Source organism: Cydia fagiglandana, chromosome Z, assembly GCF_963556715.1.
Source record: "Cydia fagiglandana chromosome Z, ilCydFagi1.1, whole genome shotgun sequence".
Taxonomy (NCBI): Eukaryota; Metazoa; Arthropoda; class Insecta; order Lepidoptera; family Tortricidae; genus Cydia; species Cydia fagiglandana.
Window position 1 is genome coordinate 19,928,820 of NC_085959.1, and position 23,901 is coordinate 19,952,720.

The following is a 23,901-nucleotide window of genomic DNA, read 5'->3' on the forward strand; positions in this document are numbered from 1 at the left end:
TGATCCACGATGTTTATGAGGCAATCAGCATGCTTAAGCCCAGAGGCGTAGCTAGAGGATATGGCGCCCGGGGCAGGCACCGAATTTGCGCCCCCCCCTCCCTCCTAACGAAAGGTCTTGTGCATTTTGGCGCCCCCCCATTGGACGGCGCCCGGGGCACGTGCCCCCTCCAACCCCCCCCTAGTTACGCCACTGCACCGAGGTCAAATTTCCCAGGAAACACAGATGACGGGAGCGCATTCCATTCCTTAATCGTCTTAAGTTAAGCCAGTACCCTCGAAATCGGACCAAAAAACTTGATTCAACAAAGTCCCACAGTATTGACCTATTGAACGGTATGGAGTGGAGTGTCCAAGGAATTAGTTAGTTCGTTAAAACAACAAAAACTATATGCAATATAATATTTCAAAATAAACATTGTTCTTGATAGGACTCAAACTAAGAAACTGTCAAAAAACACTGTCGGATGTATGATGAAGGGCATACAACAAAACTAACGACAGGAGCGGGAAGAAATGGAAAATGATGAATTTACTTATAAATAACAATTTTTAAACAAATTTTCAATAAATTATGGAAAAACAAATCTTGATTCAGCTAGCTTCAGTACCAGTAATAGGGTTTTCAATTTGGCAGATTGAATTCGAATCAGGCCTTAATTAACATTATCGCTCATTTACAACCTAGAAAGATGATGAGTATGAAATTATGTAAACGTAATGTTTGGGGCGTCATAATGGCGTCATCGTCACTTCCTTACAGCTAAAGTATATTTGAAGAATTAGCAGAGCATGAACACATTGTTTGCATAGAAGGCCGCGAGCCGCATGCAATGCAAATGACGGTGGTGGGTATGAGCATAGAGAAAAAAATACATAGAGTGTCATACATACATCAGTTTTAGTACCAACGCGACTATTATTTTCGTAGTCGACATCTAGCATCGAGTAGCGGAATTACTGTACCGTTACTTGATACTAGAATTCTCTAGTATCGTGACTCACGAAAATTGTATAGAAGAACAATTTACAACTAATATTAGAAGTAGAAGGAGTTGAAAATAGAGCTCCAGTTAATCCGGTTATAATACTAGCTGAAAATTGTTGAGCATTTTTCGGTCGGTGCTACATCTATAGTCAAGCAGCAATACTGATAATTCCGCTACTCGATGCTAGATGTCGACTTCGAGAATAATAGTCTTTTTGGTACTAAAACTGATGTATGGAGTGAGCACCAGTAGCGGAGCGTCCATAGAACTCGATTCCCATCGGCTTGTCTGGTATTCCAGCTCTTGGGCCATTCTCTTTAAACTCAGAAAAGGAAAGGAAAGCCAACTTTAGCTACGGCATACCTATTGCCGACGAACAATCTAGACGCGCCGCCACTGGTGAGCACTCTATGTATTTTTTCTCTATGGTATGGGTGACCCGCCTCCCGCACTCACTCGAAACATCAGCGCACATTACGTAAACGGGCAGCTCAAATTTCTAATATTGCCTCTATTATGAAATTAATATGCAAGGTTTAAATTACGCGATACGACATATTACACTATATCTACACGTTGTATTTGCTAAGACATATTATTATATTGATAGAATGGCCGATTGTTTGTCTTTACCATCACGGAACAATGGTGTTCCAGACCTTTGGGAGGCGTGCGCAGAGCCGAAGCCAACACGTAGAGGTCCTTTTGACACTTTAATTGTAAGGGATACACCGATCGGATGCAGGAACGGCTGATTGTTTATTATTACTTCTCCCGGTGTTTATACTTAAGTAAACCATTTTTGTTGTTGAGATGGAAACTCGATGGAAATGTAAACGGTAATAGGTAATCAATTTTGCAAATCACTTATCATTATCAAACAATGTCTTGCTAGCTTGGTCTAACTTCTATTATACCTAGGTACTTGATCAAAATTTGCGACCTCAATCACTTCTTATCTATGAATCTGTTTTGATAGAGTTAGACCAAGAAAAGTTTGCATCGTATTTGATAGACGCAGTGCGTTATTTATACGTCATAAATTCATAGAAGCTTGAAGTTTAAAATAACACTTGCAATGCGTACATATTTTAATGTGCTAAAATTAAATGTCGCAAGTATGCTTACAGAGTGGTAGTTGGCTGTATGTCGTCGGGAGACAAGCAAAAGTCAATCAAAAAATTAAAGTAACAATGCACTTTATTACACTTGTAACACGGTTTATTGTCCAATAATTTCAATGGTGTTAGTTAGTGACTTTTGCTTGTCACCCGACGATGTAATATTTCCTTTGTCAGCCTAATCTTAGTGAGCAAATTAAAAAAGTTAGAGCAGCAGACAATAATGTTCGTTTCATACTATCTCCCTACATTACTTCTTGGCCTAGGTCTAGGTCAAGAAGTAATGTAAGGAGCCATAAATGAGCAACTACATGTCTTCATTTCGTGACATTAACGCATACATTTCGGAGTATGTTTGAGAAAATTAAATAACGTTACATCCGAATAAAATAGTACATAGTGTTACAACTGTTACAAGGGAGCTAATAATGACATGTCTACGGCGAGAGATTTTATACTGGAATCTGAAAAATGGAATATAATAAAGCGTATAGCGGGGGATTCTGTAAGATATAATCCTGAGCGTAGTGAGGGATTCACGTGTTAACGCCAGGCTAACGCCCAAGGTGAAAACAATGTTACCTTATGACACATAGCACTGCTTCTCACATCACCTATGAGTAAATTAATATGTTGGAAAATATTACTTAACCTAAAAAACTAGTAAACAAAAAAGAAAAAAAACGTGTAATAGAATAGAAGAGTTTCACTTTGATCCCTCTTGGCAGAGAAGAAAAGTGAAACTGTGATCCCTCTTGGCAGAGAAGAAAAGTGCAACTTTGATAAGAAAAAGCCCTTATGATTACTTTTTTTAGGTAGGGGAATATTGTTTTTGCCTCCAAAAAAGATTTCTAAGCTTGAATTTTTTTTTGAATTTCTTAGAAACTTTTGTACACAACAGACGAGCATTTTTTAAAGTTTTGCTACATCTATACGTTTATTAGCGGCAGATATCAATATGACCTACGCTTACCAAATTTTTAATAGGCTTAATAATACAAATAAATAGAAAATAAATATATTTATTGTATAGAAATAAATTGGTAGGTAAGTACTAATGATTAGTGACGTGCTTGGTTGTTACACCTCGCGGCCGCAGGCCGGCTCCGCGCGACGGTTACATAATAACGGTCGCTCCACGCCTTTGCGATTATCAATTCCTTGTATTATTAACATTTCATATAACTAGAAACGTCTCGTTTGTTTCGTTCACGTGCGCCAGGATATTATCCATAATAAAAATAAGATGACCACCAATTTAACTGAATTAGTAAAAACAAGGGTCAAACTCCCTGTTCATCCTAATTCCACTTTAGGTACGAAATGATACTTTCCGAGAGCAAATTCACAAGTTAGTGTAAAAATACCACAATATTATACTTGTATAGTTCCCTCGGGTTCTCCAGGATCCCATAATGAGATCCTGAGTTGACAATCGATATGAATGATGATGACCAGTGATCGTACATTTTCCAGTATTTTTGGTGCAGCTGAGTAGATAATTTCAAGTGAAATGGTAAATTAAGGTTAATATTAACTTAATTAACGTTAATTAATCATTAGGGTTATAATTATTTATGCCAATTCCGTTAACACCACTCTGCAGCACCAAAAATGCTGGAAAATGTACGATCACTAATGATGACAAACTGACCACCTGGGCAGCCGTCTACGGTAACATACCTACCTAAATAAAAAAAAAAGATCTTGAATTCATTGAGAACCTTAACCTTGGAAATTCTAAAGTCGTTTAAAAATAAAAACATGCTTCGTTTTTTTTAGTATAAGAAAAAAGGTAAACACTCTTGACGTGTCTTGTACGTGTGTATTAAGGTGACCAATGTCAACCCATGGTACCGTCTGTACATAAATTCTAGTAGGTACCTATGGAACGTGAACTTGTTTACTGACACACATTTATTTACACATGTGCATTTTGGAATTTAATTGAGTGTATAGGTATAAGGACTAAAGTCCTTATTTTATTTTATTGCTAGTTTAAATATAAAATATAGATGGTCAAGCAAATCTTGTCAGTAGAAAAAGGCGCGAAATTCAAATTTTCTATGGGACGATACCCTTTCGCGCCTACATTTTTCAAATTTGGCGCCTTTTTCTACTGACAAGATCTGCTTGACCCAGTATACCGATACAGGAACATTCATCAAAACAGTTAATCACTTAAAGCGCGCCACAGACCCAGCGCATCCATTTATCATTAAATCATTATTATTATATTAAGTAAGTCCGTTTCAAAACGCATTGAACCTGCTCTTCGTAATGATACGAGTAGGTAACATTATCTTATTTGCTAATGCAGCCGAGGGGCCGCCTCAAATGCTTAAGAAGGTAGTTATGGTACTTACACATTGGTTTATAATGCTTAATGTTCTATGCTCATGTAGTATATATAACAGTACCAAAATATTACCGCGCGTACGAAGTCGCAGGCAACAGCTAGTATGTATTACATAAACATTTTCAGTATACCTTTATTCGAACAAGGCTAGAAGTTACCATTTGGTAGAAAAGCATAGGTATCGATATTTCTTCTTATATTTCCACGAGTTAATACACAATATAAATTCCGGTATTGAATGGCGCTGTTATCATTTCGATTGATGTAATCAAGTTAGGTAATAATTAGCTTCGAATCCTCCCGGTGGGGTGTTAACGTGCAGTTTGCAAATATCTCATCAATTCATCATACTTCGCGTTGAGTGACTAAACTGTTACGCATCCATTCCGGAAACAACAAACTACATATGAATCACTTCACGAGGACTACACAAGACACCTTAAAGATACACAAAAATTATCTTCATTATACCACGTGTCCCAAAATTCATCAATAAGCTGGCACCAGAAGATGGACCTGCTCTTTATATTTTTTTTATACTTTATTATGTTTCCTCGAGTAGTCATGAGCAGGTCCATCTTCTGGTGCCAGCTTATCGTTGAATTTTGGGACACCTTGTATACTTCGTATTATATCTTCATGTGTAATTTATTAGAATATACATAACTGTTTGTTTGGAACTTTACGAACTAATTTTCGTCGGGGCTAGTATTTACAAATAGCACCGGTGTTATTCCAAATACAGACATGTCCTAACAATCATTTGTTTTGTATACGATAACTGAATGAAAATCGATGAATAGGTAAAGTATTGAATTAGAAATAAATAATAATGCCTCGACAATAATTGCGTTTGTCTGCAGCTAGGTAATTATGGAAAGTTTATTGACGTAACCAAACAAACTGTCGTAATTTTCTTATGGCGGGGAGAAAATGTACTCACGCCGGTTATGGCAGAAAATACTCTATGTTTTCCGTAGTTACATACACCGTGCATATACCTATTCTTTATGAACACAAACTCTTTATTACCTAATCAAAGTAGATACTTGACAATTCTGTCACGTTTTAAACGACAGGCCCGTATTTCACCAACCGTGACAGGTGCGACAATTGTCGACATCACTGTTACTGACGTCACAGGCCTCCGTAGGCTCCGGTAACCGCTTACCATCAGACGGGCGGTGTGGTTGTTTGCCACCAATATGTTAATTTAAAAAAAAGCGCTAACCGTAGCCCATGGATGCCTGTGACGTCAGCAACAGTGATGTTTTACAACTGTCGCACCTGTCACCGATGTGAAATTGGGACCTGCAAATACACACTACTTTAGTTAAATGCTATCAAAGTTAAGTATTATATTCTTTGGTTAAAATGGTGAACTCAGCCTCCAACATTATAATAAAGTTTTTATAGGCATGTACAGTTGGCTAGCTGGTCTAATTATTCCGTTTTACATTGTTTTTAGAGGTGCAAGCATTTGGCCGGTGTCTGTCCGGTCGTGACAGACTCTAAAACTCCTAATTGTCTAAATATTTTTTGGTTTGGTAGAATTTTAGTTACCTACGTGTTATTATTTATTAATGTTTACTACATAATGTTTCGACCCCCTAGTTACTAGGTAAGATTATTGAGCTTTCTAGTAATGAAGCTTTCCTTGTCAATGACATTATAAAGTCAAGTTTCGCATGTTGGAGACATGAGAAGTGAACCATGTATTGTTTTGCAGGACGTTCAGCGGGACCAGCAGCAAGGCTGGCAGCGGGGATGCGCGCGCGGCCGAGGGTGACGCCGGTGCCATGAGCCGCGACGTCTCCACCAAGATCGCAGCGGGCATGGACCGCTGGCAGAACACTCTCGAGGAGATGATCAACCTCCGCACCTCCAACAATCACCAGTCCTTCAAGGATACCTCTTGGGTGAGTAACACTTTGAAGTACATGTATACGTTCTTATACGCAGATGTCTGCGGCTACACATCATTTGTGATGGTAATATTGGTAACTCAAGCTGAGAGCAAAGCCTGACTAAACGTGTAAGTTTATCTTTGTCTTATGATTATGAGATTTTCTTACAGAAGAAAGTATAATTTTTACAAGCTTTTATTTAGTTTCACCTGACCGTTGTCTGTCTGTCTGTCTGTAATCAAATCTTGCAAGTTAAATTTGATCCACTTCCCGGTTTCCGATTGAGCTGAAATTTTGCATGCATGTATAAACCGGATGACAATGCAATATTATGGTACCATCGAGCTGATCTGATGATGGAGACAGGAGGTGGCCATAGGAACTCTGTGATGAAACAACGTAACCTAATTAGGGGTTACGGGTAATGTGAGGGGTTTTTAGAATTGTCTGGATGAGTATTAGTTGTCTGTCGTAAGAAAAGTACCAAAAATGAAACTTTTGCCAAAAACTTATTTTATAGTATACGAGCTAGACCTAGTAAGTCAAACAAAGGGACATTTTTGTGGTTGAAATTTACATAAAACTGTCTGTATAGTCAAAACCCAATAGGAAATTTTTAAGCTACTTCTAAAGTAAAGAAGACTAACAAATGAACACGACTATGAACAAATATAACTATCCACAAGCGTGGATCATGGCAGCCACTGAACTGAAACTCTGAACCGAATTCTGGGTCCATGTTTATTTTGCCTAACAGCCAAGTCCACCACCAAGCTTATCTAAGTTGCGAGTCCTCTTACGACGATGTAAGCATTTAGAAAGAATTTCGCTATTGTATTACACTTTGATTACAACTTAGTTTGAAGATATACCTTAGATATGGAGTATATGGGATCTACACTACATTCGTAGTTCGTAGTAGTAATTTAGAGCCAACAACGTTTTCATGATAAAATCAAGCCACTACTAGTCTGCTAATCTAGGCTACTACTGCTATTTAGTCTGCTATTTTTTAGGCACCGGGCTAAGTGATTTAAATATTAGACGGGGACAGTAGAATTTATTGTCATCTATTTGAACCTTAACACGCTTTTATTTTACGATGACTGCTCACGCGCTTCCCGGAGAGGCGGAAGCATGCGTCGGACACAATTTAACTCGTGGCGAACGTTTTCTGAATTGACGTAACTGTGTATGGCGTTCACGCCATTCTAAGTCTTCCATAGCGCATTTTAGGTTGCATTTATATGGCAGTGAAAGTAACATTACGAAGAAAGTTATCGCGTGTTGCATACAACTAGACACGCCGGCATATCGATGGTAGCATTCTACTCGTACGTCCATTGATGTTTACCGTTGCGGCGCGTGACCCGCAGACAATGTACAATTTGTCAGCTAGTGATGTGTATATAATAAATACAAACGATGCCGTAGGTAGTTTGGACACGACTTCTCAATTATACTATAGTACTATAGGTATGCTTGTATACCTATGATATTTCTATTTTACTTTACACAATCACACTAGTAAAATCATGGACGCACAAATGTATGTATACTACATTTTGATTGATATTACGCGTAAGTGTTACTAACATTTTTATTAAGTTATATTTGAAAGCGTTAAAACCTTTCATTACGTACTTTTACAGCGAATTAAAGTTGTTAACATTCGACCACGACCTTGCATGAATATTAAGCCACATTGAGGGAGGAGGGAGGATGTATAAAATTGGATTCTGTTTTTTCACAAGCCAACCTCTAGTAGTCATAAAACAAAACATGAATATACTTAAGGAATATGAACATAAATTATGTAAAACAAAAAACATACATAACAGACATAATAACAACCGTTTTTCACAAGTATTACAACTAAGGTAGAAAACAATACAACATAAAGCATGCTTAACCATAAAAAAAAATTACGACGTATTTTAAAAGTGACAGATTACGTTACTAGAAAGTGATATTGTTGTTTTATTTTGCTGGTATTCTAAACGTCTAAAAAAATTAGTCGATTTAATTCCACTACTAGTAATTATCAAACACCCTAAAATCTACACAAAGAACCGTCATGTAATTTGTTGGGAAAACCAGCAAATTATATATATACCCACACAGCAGACAAAAGAATAAGAACGCTGCGCGTCATCTAGAAAATTGTGGATACCATGCGTTGAGACGATTAAAATACGCCAGAGTAATTACGAGTAGTAGATCAACAGAACTGGCTTGCGAAATGTCCACACTTGCCTGTCAGGCCGCTGCTAGTCACAGACGACAAGCGCCTTAATATTTTTATACCAGCCCTGTTTATCAAAAGCTTGTAACTTGTAATACAAGTGGAAGTCCCTTTCTAACAAAATAATGTCAAAAAGTCCCTACCTAGCCTATCTAAAAGTACTTAGCTATAAGAATACTTTCTATACCCTCTATAGGGTGCCATGTGATTCAATAATATATTGTAACAACTATGTACCATGGTTCGCAATAAACGATTTCTGATTTCTGATTCTGATTAAAAGGGAAACTAGCGCAATGAAGGGTCATTGCGCTAGTTTCTTTCCATGCTTTGCATGCAGTATAAGCCCTAATGCAATTATTTTTTTTAGAAAAAGCCCTAAATAATTCGTGAATACAGGTAAGGCCTTAGCACACATATACACCAAGCTCTGTGGTAGTTAAGTTATCTCATTAATATTCAGTAAGTTTACTGCCGCCGGCGTCTTCGTTAGCAGCAGGAAAAACAATGCAGTATGTTGTAATGTAATGTACCCAGATGTAAATATTCGTTAAAATTCCGTTACGGGTAAATGTTTCGTCATAAAGTACCGACCGACACCGATGGACACACTTTTGTTTCCATATTAAAACCTTATCACTAGGATATAAGATTATGTATAGGTACATATTAAATGTATATTGCACCTGCGGGCTCCATACCTGCTATGGAAATCCTATTTAAGGTTGAAACAGGAAACGTAGCCCATGTCCATCCAGGAAACGCTAAGTTAATGTTGTCTGTCCATTGTAATGTAACACTCCATATTAATATTTTAAATGATAAATAACTCGGTATGTCTGTTAACTTTTCACGGCTAAACTACTGAAGCAAAGAAGAGGTTTATTGATTAGTTTTTTTTAATGATATGGAGGGATCCTGAAAACTTCGAGGGAACTCGTCAAATATAATAGGCACAATATATCCATAAATAATAATGATGTAAGTACATCGATTTGTTTGTCAAAAACCTTATTGGTATACTAAAATTAAGCCGCTATGGTATAAAAGCTAGTGCCCTAGACCTGGTCTCATCGTACCTTTCGTATAGAACTCAGCGAGTAGTTATTAATGGAACTCAATCGGCGGGGTCCCCGGTAGCCCTCGGAGTGCCTCAAGGTTCAATTCTTGGTCCCTTCCTGTTTTTGGTATACATTAATGACTTACCAAAAGTTGTGCAAGATAGACATGATATAGTGTTATTTGCAGATGACACTTCCCTTATATTTAAAGTGGACAGAAAGGAAAATAGCTTCGAGAGCATTAATGACGCGCTATCTACCATTGTAAACTGGTTTACGGCAAACAATTTGCTTTTGAACGCCAAGAAAACCAAATGCATCAAGTTTACGCTACCTAACGTCAAGAAGGTAAATAACAGCAAGATTAAAATAAAAGGTGATACGCTGGAATTTGAGGACCGAACTGTTTTCCTGGGAGTCACTCTAGACTCCAAACTGCAATGGCATGCACATATAGGCACTCTAGCCGGAAAACTTAGTTCAGCAGCCTATGCAGTGAGGAGAATCAAACAGCTGACAAACGTAGAGACGGCCAGGCTGGTATACTTTAGTTACTTCCATAGTGTTATGTCTTATGGAATTCTGTTGTGGGGAAAAGCGGCAGATATTCAGACAATATTTGTGCTGCAAAAACGAGCTGTACGTTCCATCTATGGACTGGGCGCTCGAGTATCCCTAAGAGAGAAATTCAAAGAAGTTAACGTTCTTACCGTTGCATCTCAATACATACTAGAGAATATTATGTATGTTCGGAAAAACATCCACGAATTCAAGGTTAACAGTGATATCCATAACTATAACACTAGAAACAAACATAAACTTGCTGTGCCCGCCCACCGGCTCCGTAAGGTTAGTACGTCTTTCGTCGGGAACTGTACACGTTTTTATAACAAAGTCCCCACTGATGTAGCGAATTTACCACTTCACAAATTTAAGTCGCACATTAAGCACTCCTTGTTACGTAAGGCGTACTACACTGTAAATGATTTTATAAACGATAGAGATGCTTTTAAGCCGGTAGCTTGATTTCATTAGTATAATAAGAATTAAATAAATATTGTTTTTTTTTTTTACATTGTGAATTAAATATGCTAGTGTCCAGTAGAATTGACACATGAGACAATGATGTTCTCGCTTGATTATATTGTTTAATTTAATTTTAGTTTTGGACACTTGGAGACCTTATACATCTCTAAGTACATATTTATTTATTTGATTATTATTTTTGATTGTACATACTTACCTATATTTTTAATGTTTCTGACACTTAGAGACCTTTACATCTCTAAGTCAACTTAGGCTAGTAATTATGTGAAGCTATATTACTGTCTTTTTATGTAACATATGAGCACAAAATGCCGTGTCTTACAGCTACATGTTATTACTATTTTAATATTAATATAGGCCGGTAGCTTGAACATGTCACGCTCGCTTAAAAGTCTTTGCTTACGGTGGCGTTGTTGATCGGGTCGCCACTTTCCCGAATGAAGGTTGAGGGAGGCGATGGCTGAGATACGCGTCATACTCGTGAACGGGTGCTGTTTGTGGAGACTGGTCTGTTAAGCTAACACGAGCTATTATACTTAGTAACTTTTATTAATTAATTACAGTGAGACGCCTCATTCTGTTCTCGTATGTTTCTTTTCTTTTAATGAATGTATTAATTATACAGGATATTGACTCTTGGAGACCCTATACATCTCTAAGGATAACTTGATAAACTATATAATCTTATAGTTCTGACACCTAGAGACATTTACACCTCTAAATATTATAGATTTTTTTTGTGTGTGTTTTTTTATCTGTATTTTGTATGTAATTCGACATTAAGAGACCATATACATCTCTTAGTAATTGTAATACGTTAGATTGAATAGTTAGTTTTATTTTATAAAATTGTTGAAGTTATTATTTTTGCTTTTATGTAAATTCAATGTTGACGTGTAAAAGTGCCCTTGTGGCCTATTTGCTGAATAAATGTTGATGTTTGATGTTTGATGTTTGATGAACCCTACCTTAATATACCTAGGTAATATACCTAGATGGTAATGCAATATCCATGAGGATATATGAGAGGTGCCTCTAAAACGGCCACGAGGCATTTCATAAACTGGTGCCTTATTCTTATAGGTACGACTAAGCGTTTATTCAGAGAGGTCCTCGACACTTTCATAACACGCCGTGGCCGCTCCCGCCTTCGCTCCTAACTTGGAGCACTGCGGCCACTTGCACAACGACATCCTTTACCTACCCATAAATGTACCTAATTATTTAAACATTCAGTTTTAAATAGCATATTCCCATTGACTATTCAACCTTGCTTTATCGTCCCTCATACGGCCTACGCAACCCATTCTGCTTCCAAATTTGCCATTAGGTAAGTAGGTAGACCAACAATTAATGGAAGTCAATAACATGTGAATGATGTGTGGTATAATCAGTAGATATTGTACCACAAGGGCACACGGGGCCCGTGCACAGGGCCCCCATCCTCGGGGGGCCCCGAAGGACAGACAGTAACAGTATATTTGACTACCCATAATCATAGTAGAAAAATTATAGTTTAATTCGCTTTCTTTACTTTCCAAAAGGGCCCAAATACTTATGTGCCCAGGGGCCCCAGCATAGTTTAAGATGGCCCCGGGTATAAGGACAAAATCTGTGAATGCCATATAATAATTAATTAATTAATAAGTTCGAGTTAGAGTCGTGATACTTATTATTATTTGTATAAGAATTATCTCAGGAAGTAGGTACATTAGATAATGAGTAGGTCATTACAGGAATTTTCCAAGTTGGAGATGAAAGAATCGTTAGATCGCGACTACCGCAGGGCCTTGTATAGATATTAATAATTGGTAACAAAAGACATAAAATTATTATACATAAATTAGCATTTGTTTTCAACGTATAATATAGGTGTAGGTGTTGGCATTTATAAGGTAACCTTGCAGGTAATTGAATTCTTTCATTGATTTTAATTATGGTATTAATCATTTTCTAAGCACGAGTAGTAGTTGACTATACCTTACGTACTTGTCAAGGGTATTTATAGGTAAAGAATAATTTATAGGCTTACTACAAATTTTTATAAAAATTGCTGAATATAAGTATGTACTTAACAAATTACATTAATTATTTTCGTACAAAGCTAAAGATATGTCGTGGACATGTCTGTTACCTATACAATTGTGATTAATTGATTATGATCCAAATTTGCATAGGTACAGTCACCTGCAATAATTTGTTACACAACGAAGGCAGCAAAAATATCTGACACAATCTTATTTGTAAAGCCATAAGAGCGTGTCACATATTTTTGCGGCCTTCGAAGTGTAACATATTATTGCAGGTGACTGTACCTGAATGTAAAAAGTTGACGGCTTTTATTTATAAACGAGAACTCTGGTAAACGGGTTGATAATTTTAACGTGTTAATAATTAGATAATTAGATATATGTAGTATTAACTTATCTAATTTATCACATGGACTTACTTTATTATTATTTATTTATTTATATGAGCCTAGTGTCCCACTGCTGGGCAAAGGCCTCCCTCCTCCCTTTCCACGTATCCCCGTCTTGTATGTCTTGACCCGTAGTCCGTCTCCCACCAAACTCATGTCAAAGGCGTCGAGGTCATTATTAAATGTCAATCTTTTCTTTATTATTACTTATTATTTTTAAACACAATAGCAGCAAAACTGTGTAAAGACTGAAGAAAATGATGCACCGAATGTCAACATGTAACAATTGGTCATGGACATGGAACAAGCATGTGGTGAGACATGTGCTGCAGGCGCCCACGCCACATGCGAACTATAGTTAGTGACGCAAATATAACTATTGTATACTAACTTTGGTACCTTGTCACAGTGACAATGACAGAGTATAACTCGCTTTTATATTAATTTTAATAGCAACTAGGAACAAAGAGCCAAGAAATGAAATTGCTTGACGGTAACTTACATTACTTAATTAATGCATAATATACAACCCAATTGTGAAAGTAAAGGCTTCGACCCGATAGAATTAACCTCTCCTCGTCCTAAAGAGCGCCTTAATTATAGTTTTTTTTATATTCTCCGCTAAATCAACGACATCTAGTTATCGTATCAGACATCCTTCCAGTTTATGGGTCATATTAATGTTTCAAAAAGCTAATTTCAAATAATGATTTTACTTATAGCCTAGCTTTTAGAATATTTAGAGATATATACGTGACTGAATCTCCTAGTATATTATTTAAGTTAAATAACATTCTTGACGTGTTGAAAGCTACTCGAACCTTACATATGTACATGTAGTTTACATAATAAACTCGAATCAGCGTGCAGAATACTTAACAACATACTTTCCAATTCAAACATACAATTTAACATGAGTGTATTACACCACTGTACAACCTAAACGGAGTATTGCATTTCCTTAACTGTTCCGCTTTGTAAAGTTCCGTATTATAAAGGAAATCTGCAATAAAAAAAGTATTGGAGGTTATTATACTAACGCCGTCCATAACACAAGGATACAACAATGGTAATTAGCATCCAGTATGAGTGTGGCTCGCTGAAGTAAACGTTAATCACAGTGTAAATTAACTTGAGACTTTTTTACTTCCCTACTTCTTTGCGCTAGTATAATTATAATTTAGGACCAATTACTATGCTATAATACTCGTAATTGTTACCTACAATAAAATTTATTATTTACTGCGTCAGGAGGATTAAAGTCTTTGGGGCGTATGTATGTATGTACATACATACATACATACCTATCCGTATCCCGAATCACATATATTTCGTTGTAGAGACTCCAATAAGTTAACAAAGATAAAATTGTGTATCAAAGTTTTCACTCTTTAGTATTCACACTTATTGGATACATGGAAAAAAGTAAATACGAAGATAAAGATGTCAACGAATCGCACAATTTCAAACAATGTTCTGTAGGAACCTACATTTGAAATAGGTACCTACTTAGTTTTTTGTTGCTCACCTACTTTTCTATTTTGTTTCAGGCACTTAGCGGGTTCGATGAACTTCGTCTGTACGTTAAACAAGGCGGTGATTTCAGCAAAGAACTAGCTGCCATATTGCAAGAAAGGTAATACTTGCATAGATAGATTATGGTGAATAAATTCAAGAGTTGTAGGGACTTGAACTGTCCTAATGTCATTGCCGACTGAAACCGAATACGGCTACCTGCAAAAATTATAAGTAGGAGAAACCACCACTTACAACTAAAATCAATATCAAAAAATAATAGAGTTATTAATTCGTATTTAGACGTAGTATGTTTAATGTTGTAAACAAGCCAAATACCAACAGAATAGCTTCCTACCAACATCGTAATCAACTCTAATTACGCTTGAGTAATTGGTTTGATAAACTGAAATACAAACAGGTTAGTTAGTAGGTACTGGTTCTAGACCTTGAACTTCTAAAGTTTTGCATAGATTCCTTCATTTTACTTAGATATACAGTCGACAGGTACACTTTACTGCTTTATAATGAGGTGAAAAAATTAAAACATATCTTTGACGTCTAGTATACAAGGTGGGATATGAGACTAAGCACCTTTAGCAAAAAGTAACTCATGTAAGATAACGATAAGCAATCTTATCGAATTCTCAGTAGAAAGTAAACGCTTCGAAGAAACACAGGTATGAAACAATACGTTATTGTTTACGATGATATCGAACGCGGTGAACGAAACATATATGATCACGCGCACCGATGGGACAATTGCGCGGGCAGAACCATGGCGCTCGTCACGGTGAATTATTGAGTTTAACACTTGTTAACAGCGCACTACACTGCTACGAATCTACCTACTGAATACCCACACAACCACCATTCGGTCATTTTCAGTACTTATTTCGACATTTTGAATTACTCATTCATTGGATATTGAATAATTGTTTAAACACCTACATATCCATTCATTAGCATTACATATACACAAGTCACCCATCATGATATTCATGATGGGTCGAGTTTTTAACTGTTTGTTACTTTTGTATTTGTAACTACTCCGCCTGTTTATTTACTGATTATGATTTGATTGCATTATATTCGGAATAAAGTTCAAATCTCCTGACGTGTCAATGGCAACAAAAACAACAAAAATAGATCGTCGCGAGGTGCCGCCAAGTGGGCCGCGCCGCGACTCGACACAAATATACCATTCGTTTACACGTTTATATTTAAACAACGTTATCGTTTCGGAGCATTTAAACTAAATAAGTAGGTAACTAGACAGGAAACTAAATGGTAACCATGCTTGCACAAGTAAGAGAAGCACCAAATATTTATCACCGACCTATTCCGAATCATTTGAATGACTTGTCAGAAAATTGTAACATATATGTATTATTTTACTAATTATTTCCAGGATAGAAGCTGAAAATTATTATTCGAAGTGTTTAGCGAAACTTGGCACTAAGCTGAGCAAAGCTTGTAAAGAGAGCATTGGTTCCTGCACCGAGGCTTGGAAACATGTCGCTACTGAGATGGAGAAACGAGCAGACATTCATAGGTAATAAGTACAGACATTGTTAACTAATTAAAAAAATCTCCTTCATGAAGTTAGTGATACACCGCAATTAACAGACTAAATGATAATGATGAAAATCGCTTACATTTCATTAAACTCTCGAAAGGATCTCTACGTTAGGTAAGTACTTCTTGGCTTCGGCTTCCCGCGTGCTCCCAAGATGTCCGAGCCACCATTACCCTATGTACGGGATACTATTATTAATAACCAAAGTGTTTCTTGGTATGTTCCAGAGCATATTCTCACGCTCTTACGGAGGAATTAGTAAAACCTATGAAGATTGTTATCGACAATCAACTAAAGCTGAGAAAAAAGGTAAATAGAAATAGAAATTTGTACTCATCCATATGAGGTTTTTCAATTTTTTTCTTATGTGTTTCTTATGTTTGTAACAAAATCAGTCTTTAAGAACCATGGCACACAGAGTTGGGTCAACGCCTCCGTGAGAAAAAGACGTAATACCTACTGATCCGAAAATACATACATATACCTGAAGCCGATTGGTGTAGCGTCGACCACGCAACCTAATAACATTGTTTTATTCTCAGATCGAGGGTAACGTGGATAAAACTTCGCGGACTCTCTCCGAGTGGCGTACAAACGAAGTTAAATCTAAGAAGAATTCGCACGCAGCGGCAAGGGAAAACGAGAAACTGCAAGATGCTACTTTAGATATTAGGTCTGCTTACTTTGCAATGCACTCGACGACCTGAACATCGCGACATGATTTTGACAAAGTAATACTAAACGTGATGTTCAGTCGTCGAATTGAAGGATCCTTCGCTTAGTTAGCAATGCGACGGTCTGTCTATCTATGTTATGCCATGCGAATGTCAACAACGTTATTGTCGGCGAGAGGTTACGGGCAATTCCAAGTGGTCACTGATCATCATCAATAGTACCTATTTAAAGGAATGTTTTGTATAACTATAGTGGACTCTAGAGCCCGTTTTGATAGCAAATCATAGCTTTTATATTGAGAAATCGTATTGGCGTAAGCGGCTACAGCCTTTAAGGTTTTATACGTAATACGTTTTATCACGATTGCCTAATCTGATATTGTCCGTTCCTTCGCTCATGAAAAGGCACTACTTATTAAAAAGCGCACAAAAGCATGTTACCAGTTAGTAGGTTGGATGTTGTTTGCAGTCGGATGCCGCGCAGCTCCAGCGTGGGGCACATCCCGCACGCGCACTCCATCCTGAGCGCGGCGCGCGCCGAGCGCGTCGCCGGCGCCACCAGCGAGCGCGACGCCGCCAAGCTCCTAGTCAAGAAGAGGAAGACGGAAGACGCCGTTAAAAAGACTGAAGTCGAATATTATAATGTTTGTGTTCACGCGGAAAGGGCCAGGTAGCTACAATATCAATATACATATTAAAAAGTACTGAATCCGGTCTGTCACACATAAGTACAGAGTCATTTACTTCAGCTGTCACTGCGTCTACAATATTTTGCACTATTTTTCACGTTTGAGTAGTACATACAACTTACTCAAAAATATGTCCCATAGTTCTTAATACGCTGACATAAGAGTTATGGTACATATTTTTGGGTAGATGAGTGCACCCATATTTTTACACGTGACTGTACCTGTACCTATTGCTATGTGTACTGTTCACTCGCCGCTTGCAATCCAATGCAATTGTTATTTTTTCAGTGCAGTAGGGAAAGATGCTTTCGATGAAAGTGCCCTAAAACCCAAATGGGTAAATGTAAAATCGTGAGACACGTCTTATTTCTACATATATCCATTGATTCCAACTGACCTTTCTTTCGTTCAGGCTCGAGTGGGAATCGAGCGTTATGAAGGGCGCCGGCATGCTTGAATCTCTGGAGGAAGAGAGACTGGCTCAACTGAAGACCGCAGCCGACTGCTACCTCAGGCTGACTGCAGCGGTGCCGCCACAGCTAGCTGAGGTACGGGCTTGACATTGAATCCTACAAAAACAATCTTCAACAAAACAAAACTATTCGATTAAAATTAGAAAAAGAAACAACTTACCTATATGCCAAAAAAATATTTTTATGTCTTACATTATTTTGGTAAAGACGTGATACTCTTCAAACTGCTGCATCAATTTCTATTACACATAGCCAACAACCACCGCAAGTAAACACGCTTTCACGTAAAAAAAGTGCCACAGACAGACACACAGACATAGGCGTCAGGTGACGTCAACCCCTCTTTTGATTGGGCGATCTCACCCTGGGTCAAAGCGGACTGGAAACGTCACATGCACCGTTGAATTTCTTTGCTCACAAGTTCCATCCATGGCGTTGTCCTTCAAAAGTGACTGATATGTAAAGTGAAAAGTTCCAAAAAACTCATTGGTATGAGCCAGGGTTGGCCGTTGAACCCGCGTCCTCCGGAACTCACATTTACAACTTATGTAACTTAGTAATACATAATAAGTATGTTTAATTCTAGAGATAAGTAATTCGAAAAGTTTATAATGCGTGTAATACAAGTGTAGGTACTATGTACTTAATTTTATAATACTGACTAACATATACTTATGTAGACATCATATTATGTGTACATCTACATATACTTGTGTATTAACAGTATAAGTGTCTTGGCTGTAGCTGTAAACTTATACTTTGTGTTTCCCTGAATAAAGAATTAAAAAAATGCCAATAATATAAACTTCTTTATTTCAGATTTCCAACAACCTGGTGGGCCCCATAAGCAAGGCGGAGCCGCACGTGGACATGCGCGTGGTGCGGCGCGTGCGCAGCGCGCCCGCCGGCGCCACCGAGCAACTGCTGCCAGACTTCTACTGCGAGCACACCACGCTCGCCATGAACAAGGAGCGCCGTAAGCAGGTACCTACACCACTAATAATGGGTTATTCCCACTAGTTACTACCAAGATGTTACCAGTGGTAACTACTAGGAATTTTTTTCCCACCTTTTACCACTGGTAGGAACTTGGTGGTAACTAGTGGGAAAACCCCCAAATACCTGCACCTACGTTTAGTGTTTACGTTACGTTTGTGTTAAGTGAATTACATCATTACATCATATTTATACAAATAGCAGCCATAGAAAAACCGGTTTAGTTTAGTTTATTGATCTCTCAATACAATTTTCATAGTTAATGTAAAAGAATACATAAGCAATTACTTATCGTATAGCGATCGTCGGATACAAAATAAATAATAAAAGTTATATACAATGGTATATACTAGTAAATACATCACAAAATATTATTCATGTCAAAATATTTCTAATAGCAAATCATAAAATCACACAATGTCAAAGATAATGGTAGATGGTGGAGGTATTATGTGTAGAATTAAAGGTGACTCAGCTCAGGTAAAAAGCACATCAAATTGTATGAAAGCATTTCATAACAATCAGTCAGATTCATATAATATGTATTCTCATGTCTTTTATTGATTTTATTTCTTTTCCTTTTGTAAGAATTTGATATGTTTTCTTAAAGAGCTACGTATTTGTATAAAGTTATGTACTCACTGAGTATAATTGCATGAATTCTATAGTAATTTAAATTGTATTTTTCTTAATTACTCGTAATGCATGTTAATTATAAGATGTAATAATGTTTTGAAAAGATGTGTCCCGCCGAGTTTGTTGCCGGTCCCATATTGGGATACCCTCCTCCAATTGAGGGGGGATTTAAATCTTCTCGGGGCAGAGGTGTATGGTTGGAGCCGGTAAAGGTTTATTTGACGTTCATAAGCGCATTGTAATATGCCTACTTTAATAAACTATTTTTTATCTTTTATCTTATCTTATCTTAATAATAAAAATAAAATAAACAATTTTAACACAGTACTACAGAGTACCTATCAATGAATAATTTAAGTTTTTACACAAAGTCAAATTAAATCCAAAGAATAAATAGAAATTAGAGACATGTCAAATGAAAAATAAAAATTAATTGAAATAAGTATCTTAGTAATAAAAAATAAATTTGAATTGATAGAGTTTCTCTCGTTGCAATATGGTATATGGATGGTCAGTTGTGTTGTTGATAGTAGGTAAACACCTCGCTATATGTAATTAAACCATCCTCTACGAGGGTCCTTACAATACATTTTATTTGCAACTGTATATACTTCAAATTATATTGCATCATATTTTCTTTTTTTTTTGATCCTCAGTTTTGATCCTTGCATAAAACTGAGTTGTTTTTTCCGTGCTAAAATGATAAATGTCAAGGGTAACTCACACACCAATGAAATTCAGATGATGTGATATTTATAACCAGTAGCGTATTTAATACTATAAGTAATTGTTACTCTTTACAGGCACTGCTAAAAATTCTACAACTAGTAAAACAAGATATTGATAGAGAGCGCAAGTCTAAACAGGGCTTGGAGAAACTGTCCATGGCCATGAAGCAGACGCCGACCTTCGGCAACGACGACTCGCAACAGAATGTCGCCGACAAACTATATCACGTAAGCTTTCTGCCAACTAAAATTACACTTTTCGACCCCACTCCTTAGGGCTGATTTAAGGCCTGTGCACACCGGCTGCGTGTGCGTGACGTGCACGTGCGCGTGCGGAGTTGTAGTATACAAATCCTTATGAGAGACGGCACACCGCTTGCGTGACGTGTGCGTGTGCGGCTCCAACATTTTAGCGCACGCACACGCGCACGTCACGCACACGCAAGCCGGTGTGGCTCGGCCTTTAGACGGCGCGCGAACTTGCATACGATTTTAGTTACATTGCGGACTGTTGGTTACGTCCGATAATAAAACTCGCATACGAGTTCTCGCATCGTCTAAATGAGCCATCTCTCTTCAATTACTCTCATACCGTCTTAGAAAAATAAAGGTTTAAATATTAAATTCGCCAAAGTTTCTAATTAAAACAAACCCAAACAGAAAACCCAAGACCGACTGTCTTGGCGCCGTAAAACGAGGAAAGCCAACCCCAAATAAAAAGATAAGGCACGAAGAAACACTCGCACTGAAAACGAAAATAGTCAAATCTGGTTAAAATGTTATAGATTCTGATGAACTTATTATAGTAAGGATATAAATATTAGAACAAATGGTCTTCCCTGATTGGTGCACTCTTACATGATAGGTACATTTTCAAATGAAGCTTTTAATTTAACGGAGGTTGCGCCGACACTGATAGGTAATTAATAGTTCATTTAAAATTGCTTTCAGATGAAATCAATGTTGACATATTTGGAAGCTGTAAGATACAAAATAACGTCAACATTGAACGAACTCGACAGCCGGGCTCCCGTCAGCCACCCCCTGGCGACACACATCAAGGTCATCAGGGACAAGCAAGGCCTGCAACAGAGCGTTCTGAAAGTCAGTGTCGTAGTCAATAAAAAAACCCTAGCATTCATAATCCGCGAGGGAATGGCGTTAAAAAATCGTGCCTATCCTGTGATGTGGATTTATAATTCGGTAAAATTTTATTTTAAACACCATATAACTTTATTGGCAATCTTTACAGGTGCCTCCATGGCTGCAGGAGGACTATCAGAACGAAGTCAACAAAAATCTGCAACCAAATTACACGGCGCTAACTAAAAGCGTAAACGGCGGCGGCGAAGAGAGGGAAAGGCGTGATTCGATAATGAGCAGGGCGTCGAGCAAGCTGCGAATAGAGCACCTGTCGTTCCGACGGAACACGGAGAGCCGGAGCGCCCCGGTGACGCCACTGTGTGCGGAGCCGCCCGCCGCGCCGCCTCCGCCGCCGCCCGAGAGCCCGCTGGACTGGAGCGAGCGCGGCGCCGGCGACGGCCTCTCCAACCAGCAGGACAGCGACTTCGGTCAGTCCACTTGCTATACATTACATACCTATTCAAGTATTCATACATGCGCCGTGACTGCTCCCTACATGCACATACTCGCCTAACTTGTCTGCAGCTAACAAATATATATCTAAAAATTATCATGCTTTTATACACAATCTGTGACAAGATTTGACAATATGATATTGTTAGAGTTGATTTTATTCACATGAATTCGAATCGAATCGTTTAACCATACTAAATTTAATACTTTTCTGCAGACGAATTTTCTTCGCAAAGCGACAGTTCAACGGATCTGACCGACATGCTGAAAAACGAGAGTGGCGACAATGCGACACCCACTAAGTCTATCGGCAAATGTAGAGCGCTGTACACCTACGAGGCCAGGCTGAACGACGAGCTGACTCTGTCGCCAGGTACTTCACTTCTCTCTTTGTCAAACATTGTAGTCAATTAGTCTCAAAAGTAAAATAAAGATAAATTCCTGCACACCAAGAGACGTATAAGGAGGTAACGGACCGAATACAAACACAACAAAACTCAGTACGTTTGCAGTAGGTTCATGCGGGATGCGTCAATAAGAATAATTTACCTACTTCCGACACATTAAAAAATTATTGAAACTAATATTTACTTGTTCAATAATAAATCACAGTGTACAATCTGCATCGCGTTAGGTGTTTGGTAGTGTTTGATAATAACGGCGTATGATTATTAACCCAAGTGCCGACATGCTTTTTCTGTGCAGGCGACATTATAAACATCCACGAGAAGCAGGAGGATGGCTGGTGGGCCGGCGAGCTGGACGGCCGCTACGGCATCTTCCCCGCCTCCTACGTCGAGGAGATCACCACCTGCATATGAACGTGTCACCCGACTGAATCGATCACATTCGATGTGCGATTACCCCACATTGGCGCTCCCTAACTTAAGATGTGAGCGTGACCGCTCATTTTAGATCTGTCCAGTACCTAACCTATGTAAATTACAATCCACAAAAGTTTTTGGGGTAAAACATCGCCTATTTGTACTATAAAATAGTGCATGCTGCAACTGAATAGTGATGTAATTTACAAATAGTAAATCGCCAATGTGTGGTGAGCTAGCGGTCGTCGAAAATGCGTCGTAAAGCGGCATCTGTGGGTGATATCATTAGTCTATGAACTCGATACACACAATCTTAACAACCATACACAAAGGAATAACGCACAAATATTAGTCTAGCCAGACCGCTGAACAAAATGACTACCTTTTTTTTTTTTTATTATTATTATTAACACACAGTACAGAACATATAATTGAACAGGTCCCTGCAAAACTGTATTTACAGTTTGCCTGCAGGTACATTACCTATATGGCGCCATTCGTGTTGAGCTTATCCGTGTATCTTACTGGTCTTAGAACTCCCATTTCGGATATGTCGGTCGAAAGGGCAAAAGAAATGAATAACAGGTGTTTTATTGAACCAGTAGATACCTCGTTAGGCGCCGTCAGCAAAAAACGTAGGTATCGTACCGTACAGAGCCGTCTCATTAGACGTTTACATCTGGCACGACAAATGTCGCAGGTATTTCTATTCCTTTGTAAATTCTTAGTGCTTAATGCATATTATTTATTGAAAATGCACATTATACATACCTACACTTACACGAGACTACTGATATTTGTTTACGAGTAGGAGATGTATGTATGCACCCGCGTTTAAACTTATACAGAATAGTTCTTATAAGATCAAACTATTAGTAGTGATGATGTACATTGTATAACTATATAAATAATCCAAAATGTAATTTTAGGTAAAATAAAAATGAACCAAAGTGCTGATTAATATTACTTAAAATAATAAATTGTTAAAAAAATAATTGTTTGTTTTCAATTGAATACATTGTTATTGTATTTCGGTTTTTTTAG

At 37.8% G+C, this 23,901-nt stretch overlaps 1 protein-coding gene across 1 annotated transcript in view; it reads left to right on the plus strand.

The window, feature by feature from the left end:
- Window positions 1-23,852, plus strand: part of LOC134679260 (nostrin) — a 45,709-nt gene extending 21,857 nt beyond the window's left edge. The window contains exons 2-14 of the mRNA XM_063538149.1: window positions 6,198-6,387; window positions 14,698-14,783; window positions 16,074-16,217; window positions 16,469-16,550; window positions 16,784-16,914; window positions 17,385-17,585; window positions 18,017-18,152; window positions 18,897-19,061; window positions 20,513-20,665; window positions 21,389-21,541; window positions 21,690-22,008; window positions 22,251-22,406; window positions 22,739-23,852. Of these exons, the coding sequence (XP_063394219.1) occupies window positions 6,268-6,387; window positions 14,698-14,783; window positions 16,074-16,217; window positions 16,469-16,550; window positions 16,784-16,914; window positions 17,385-17,585; window positions 18,017-18,152; window positions 18,897-19,061; window positions 20,513-20,665; window positions 21,389-21,541; window positions 21,690-22,008; window positions 22,251-22,406; window positions 22,739-22,854 (1,962 nt within the window). The 5' untranslated portion in view covers window positions 6,198-6,267 and the 3' untranslated portion in view covers window positions 22,855-23,852. The remainder of the gene's footprint in view (window positions 1-6,197; window positions 6,388-14,697; window positions 14,784-16,073; window positions 16,218-16,468; window positions 16,551-16,783; window positions 16,915-17,384; window positions 17,586-18,016; window positions 18,153-18,896; window positions 19,062-20,512; window positions 20,666-21,388; window positions 21,542-21,689; window positions 22,009-22,250; window positions 22,407-22,738) is intronic.
- Window positions 23,853-23,901: the final 49 nt, after the last annotated feature.